The 5,683-nt window shown below is 39.3% G+C and overlaps 1 protein-coding gene and 1 pseudogene across 1 annotated transcript; both read left to right on the top strand.

Annotated features, from left to right (window-relative positions):
• Positions 1 to 1,674: 1,674 nt before the first annotated feature.
• On the top strand, positions 1,675 to 2,661 carry LOC129072635 (olfactory receptor 2AT4). The gene has a single exon (XM_054576151.1). It carries the CDS (start codon positions 1,690 to 1,692, stop codon positions 2,659 to 2,661), a length of 972 nt encoding a protein of 323 aa, XP_054432126.1. The 5' UTR covers positions 1,675 to 1,689.
• Positions 2,662 to 4,110: 1,449 nt separating this feature from the next.
• LOC129072634 (TATA box-binding protein-like 1) lies at positions 4,111 to 4,657 on the top strand (annotated as a pseudogene).
• Positions 4,658 to 5,683: the final 1,026 nt, after the last annotated feature.

Below are 5,683 nucleotides of genomic sequence, written 5' to 3'. Positions count from 1 at the left end.
CACTTCCGACAGCTGTCAATCTGTTCTCTGTACCTATGAGTCTGTTTCTGTTTTCTTTGTTAGTTTATTTTGTTCATTAGATCCCACATATAAGTGAGATCATATGGTATATGTCTTTCCTCTACCTGGCTTATTTCTCCTGTCATAATGATCTCCAGGTCCATCCATGCTGTCACAAAAGGTAAGACTTCTTTCTTTTTTTCCTGCCGAGTACTATTCCACTGAATAAGTGTACCACAGCTTTTTTATCCACTCATCTATTGATGAGAACTTGGCTATTAGAAATAACACTGCAATGCACTGGGGTGCACATATTCTTTCAAATTAGTGTTTTGAATTTCTTCAGATATAGTCCCAGAAGTGGAATCACTGGGTCATAAAAAAGTTCCATTTTTAATTTTTTGCGGAAGCTCCATACTGTTTTCCGCAGTGGCTGCACCAATCTGCATTCCAACCATGTGTCTTTTAAGAAAGGCATTTACCAGCCTTCACTCCCCAACAGGAACCAGGCCACCCACCATACGTAAGAATCTAAAGAACAAATTGAAATGTATGGTCATTGCTTACAATACCAGCTCAAAATAAAACCCAAAACCTTCACCCCGGTTTCTTCCCACATGAAAATTTAAGCTTCCAGATTCTCTAGGGAACATGATATACAGAAAGAGCCCTGGTCTGGGGGTCAGTGGCCTGAGTCCCGGGCCCAGGCTCTGTGGCTGACTGGCTGTGTAATCTTAGGCAAGTCCTTGCCCTTTTTGTCTCTAAAGAAAAAAACTGACTGGAAATTCCCAGATTTGGTATTTTTAAGCTTCAATGGTATGAAAAAATGTCTTATCAGAAGTAAGAGAAACAGGACAGTTCTAGAAAAATCAGGAAGAGAGTACTCTTAGAATCATCAGGTTTGGAGAGGCAATGATATAAACATGAGCACGGAATCGCTCCTAGATCGTGACCATGGACTTTGTCCTGGATTGCTTATTCAGAGGGACGGCCCTAGTTATTAGAGACGTCATTATTCTCCCTCAGTTGAAGATCTCTGGCTCTGTGGGTGGGGAGAAGCACACGTCTCCCCTTCCTTAACAAGAAGAGAACAGCCTCTGATGGGCAGGCAGGTGGGTTTTCCCTTTGGCATTTGTTACAAGAAGACTGTTCCTCTCTGGCAACAATGGCTCACAAGACTCCTAAGGTTCCAGATGACTGTAGTGCCTTCTCAGCTGGGGCGAGGGAAGTGTGCAGGCTAGTGGTTCATCACGAATATGTGCTGAGCAGAAGTAGCAGCTAGGGTGAAGACCAGCAGAAATCTTTCCAAAGCACTTTTCACCATCATAATTCAATGATCAACAGTTTAAATTTGATTTTTCCCAGTACAATGTAAACTCTAAGAAGTTGCCTGCCTTTTTCACTTTCTTCACTGCACAATGACTTCTATTTGGTAGATTATTAGTTAATTAATAATTAACATTTGACCAAAGAAGAAAGGTAAGAATTTGGGGTTCACATGGTAGAACTCAATACCACAGCCCATCATCAGCCTTCTAGAGGTGGTTGTAAATAATTGTGCTTACATGAACTATTGAGCGGAGATTAGAGAATCTCATTCTAAAATCCTTTGTTTCTATGGTTTTCAGATATTCTCAGTATCCAGATGTTTCAGCTGTCTATTTACAAAAAATCCAGCTCTGTCTCGCTATGGAGGCCACAACCTGCAATGGAACAGTGGATGGTTCACTGGTCTTCTACCTGGTGGGCATACCCTCTCTGCCAGAGTCCCTCTTTCTTCCTGTGTTTTTTATTTTCCTCCTGTTCTATCTTCTCATCCTTATGGGTAATGCCCTGATCCTGGTGGCTGTGGTGGCAGAGCCCAGACTCCACAAGCCCATGTACTTCTTTCTAACCAACCTCTCTGCTCTGGACATCCTCTTCACTACAACTACTGTCCCCAAGATGCTGTCCCTATTCCTGCTTGGGGACCATTTCCTCAGCTTCCCTGCCTGCTTACTGCAGATGTACCTCTTCCAAAGCTTCACATGTTCTGAAGCCTTCATCCTGGTGGTCATGGCCTATGACCGCTACGTGGCCATCTGCCATCCCCTGCACTACCCTGTCCACATGACTCCACAGACCAACACTGCCCTGGCAGCCAGTGCCTGGCTCACTGCCCTCCTCCTGCCCATCCCAGCAGTCGTGAAAATCTCCCAGATGGCTTATAAAAGCAACGCTCACATCCACCATTGCTTCTGTGATCACCTGGCTCTCGTTCAGGCCTCCTGCTCTGACAAGACCCCCCAGACCCTCATGGGCTTCTGCATCGCCATGGTGGTGTCCTTCCTGCCCCTTCTCCTGGTGCTTCTCTCCTATGCCCACATCCTGGCCTCAGTGCTTCGCATCAGCTCCCGAGAAGGACGCTCAAAAGCCTTCTCCACTTGTAGCTCCCACCTCCTGGTGGTTGGCACCTACTACTCTTCTATTGCCATAGCCTACGTGGCCTACAGGGCTGACCTGCCCCCTGACTTCCACATCATGGGAAATGTAGTATATGCTATTCTCACACCAATCCTCAACCCCATCATTTATACTCTCAGAAACAAGGATGTCAAAGCAGCCATCACCAAAATGTCATGTCTCAAGGCACAGTCTGAGACAGGAAGCCTTGGCCTTTAGATGCAGCTAATTCTACTCTTGGGACACCATAAATATTATTAAATGAATAAACTACAGAATATAGTATGGTAAAAGAAAAATCAGTTAGGCAGACACATTCAGTAATGATGCTCACATTTTGGTTCAGGGTTTTTCTGGTGGTGCTATAGAATATGTTAAGCTTTATAGGAAATCTTAAATTGTTACATAAGAATTTTACTACTTAGCAATCCAAGAGGCCTTTTCTAAAAATATTTTTTTAAAAAGTCTGAGTGGGGAAAAAACCCTTTGTAAGCAAATTTAAAAAAATAAAAGACATACCACAGAGAAAGGACAAATAATCATAATATATAAAAAATTCCTAAAACTTTAGAAGGAAAAGTCTAATATTCCAAAATAGAAATGAACAAATACATAAAAACATAGATTACAAAAAAAATGCAATGGTCTTTAAACAATAAAGATATTCAGTCTACTGAATAAAAAGAATAGAAATTAAAACTACACTGAAATGCTATTTTTCATCCAATCAGATCAGTAAAAATCCAATGTTGTGACAATCTGCACATGGAAAACAAGAACTTCCATAACTTGCTTGAGAAAATGCAAATCGGAACAGAACTATAATGCCTACCAAAAGCACATAGACATTTACCCTTTAAGTGATCTCATCTAGGAATCTATTACAAAGATACTGGCAATATCCCATCAGGCTATTCATTCATCCTTAGCTGAATGGGACGAGCTGAACAAATTATAAAAACATACAATGCAGCTGTAAAAAGGCTCTTTATATAATGATCTAGTGTCATCCCTATGATATGTGGTGGGGGGGGCGGGGAGCAAGCTGCAAAACAGTCTTTTTGAAAGAAAGTAGTTAATTTGTCTGAAATTTTAGAAAAATACTAGAATTAAACCCCTGAACTAATGAGATGTTTACCTATAAGAAGAAGGGGGGAACAGGGTGGAGACGACAGGAATGGAAGCAAGATGAACTTAAATGTACAGTCTGACTTTAGACTGTACAATTTGTACATAATTCGAAGAAACCAAAAGGAAAAAAAATCCCCAATATTTAAAACAAACAGAAACACTTGACCCTTGCTATCAAATTAACGACATGACCATGCAGAAAATTACAAATGACTATAAAAATAGTACTTTCTCTATACATCCTAGGAGGGATATAAAAACAAGAAAAAAATCATAACATCTTAAACTTCATGGAATAGTCTTTTCAAATACATGTTTTATGTACCTGGAACAACAAAGCCTGAAAGACGGAGCCCAGTCTCGGGGGCTCCTAGCAACAGGACGGAGGAGATTGAAGAGCGCGCCGCATCAGCATCATCCTTGTCCTCTAGTTCATCCTTCGCGTCTGAGGCAACCGGCATAGTGCTGCGTCCTCTGCAGCAGCTCCTTCTCACGGATGTGATCTTCTTGGTGGGAAACTGAGTTTTTAAACCCCCAATGGATGTAAACAGTGATTTTTGCATTGGACATTCTCATTACAAATTTAGTCCTTGTTTTTAGAACAAAATGCCATTTAAACTTAAGGAAGATTGCTTTGGAGGAAGCAAATGTAATTTGTAAGTATCATGTTGGAAAAGTATTAATGAAGCTTAGAAAACTTAGAATTGTATCTACAATTTGGTCCTCAGGAAAAATTATTTGCACTGGAGCAACAAGTGAAGAAGCAGCTAAATTTGCCAGATGTTTAGCCTGTAGCCTGCAGACTCTAGTTTTTCACAGATTTGAAGGTTATTAATGTGTTGGCAGTGTGTAATATGCCATTTGAAATCCATTTGTCAGAATTCACAAAAAATAATAGACTTCTTGCCAGTCATGAACCTGAATTTTATCCTTTTGTGTGCTATGAGATAAAATCTCTATAGGCCACATTACAGATTTTTTCATCAGGAAGTTCACAGCAACAGGGCCCAATGTAAAGGCTGTTGCTATTGCTGTGGAACAGATTTACCCATTTGTGTTTGAAAGCAGGAAAGAAATTTTGTAATTCATCACTTAGTTGACTAGAATCCCTAATTGAGCACCTTTTAAAACCTGCCGCACGTTGGACTCAAAACAAAAGGAACACGGGACTAACAGTAACTGAGGAAATATACTATTTTATACATTCACACTATAGTGTAAGCTCCAGTCACTTTGGATTTTATGTCGAACTTTGCTCTAATAGAAAAAGGAAGTTACAAAAAAGGAAGTTGCTGCTTTTACAGAAGGACATTCGCAGTAATCCTCATGTCCCCATTAGCAGAGCTGTCATAGTGTGCACTACGTTAATTGTTTTGTTGTCATGTTTTTCCTGTATGACCTAATGTGTTTTATTTGTAAATAGTCTTTTACGTTTTTGTATGCTGAATATGGGCACAAAAGAACCTGTAAAAGATCTTTTTCAATTGAATGTGCATAAATAAAAGTTTGGAAAAGTTCAAAAACATAAAAATAAAAATTAAAAATGTTACAGTTTTATTTCCTTAAAGTAGGTTAGATTTAAATTATGTATTTCTATAACCAGGGCCATTTGAATAATAATACATTTACAGAGAGTTGCAAAGATGTAGAGAAAGTTTCTGTTTACCCTTCATCCAACTTCTTCTAATGTTAACATCTTACATAACCACGGTATATTTTCAAAACTAAGAAGATAACATTGGCTGGCAAAGGGGGAAAAACTGAGACAACTGTAATATAATAACAAGAAAAAAAGAAAATAACATTGGGAAATTCTATTAACTAAGTTTCTGACTTGATTGAAATTTTTCCAGTTTTTCCATTAATGTCCTTGTTATTCCATTCCATTTAACCATCTAACCCAGGATACCACACTGCAGTTAATTATCATGTTTCCTTAGTTTACAGACAGTTTCTTAGTCTTTCCTTATCTTCATGACTTGATACTTTTGAAGAGTAATAGTAAACTTAAATGCATATTACTAAGTAAAAGAAGCCAATCTGAAAAGGCCACTTACTATATGATTCCAATTATATGATATTCTGGAAAAGGCTAAACTACGGAGATAGC

This window comes from Pteronotus mesoamericanus, unplaced genomic scaffold, assembly GCF_021234165.1.
Source record: "Pteronotus mesoamericanus isolate MK-2021 breed Mesoamerican mustached bat unplaced genomic scaffold, CSHL_Meso_final contig_33, whole genome shotgun sequence".
Taxonomy (NCBI): domain Eukaryota; kingdom Metazoa; phylum Chordata; class Mammalia; order Chiroptera; family Mormoopidae; genus Pteronotus; species Pteronotus mesoamericanus.
The sequence above is the reverse complement of the archived record's forward strand: the minus strand, read 5'-3'. Positions and strand labels throughout refer to the sequence as shown.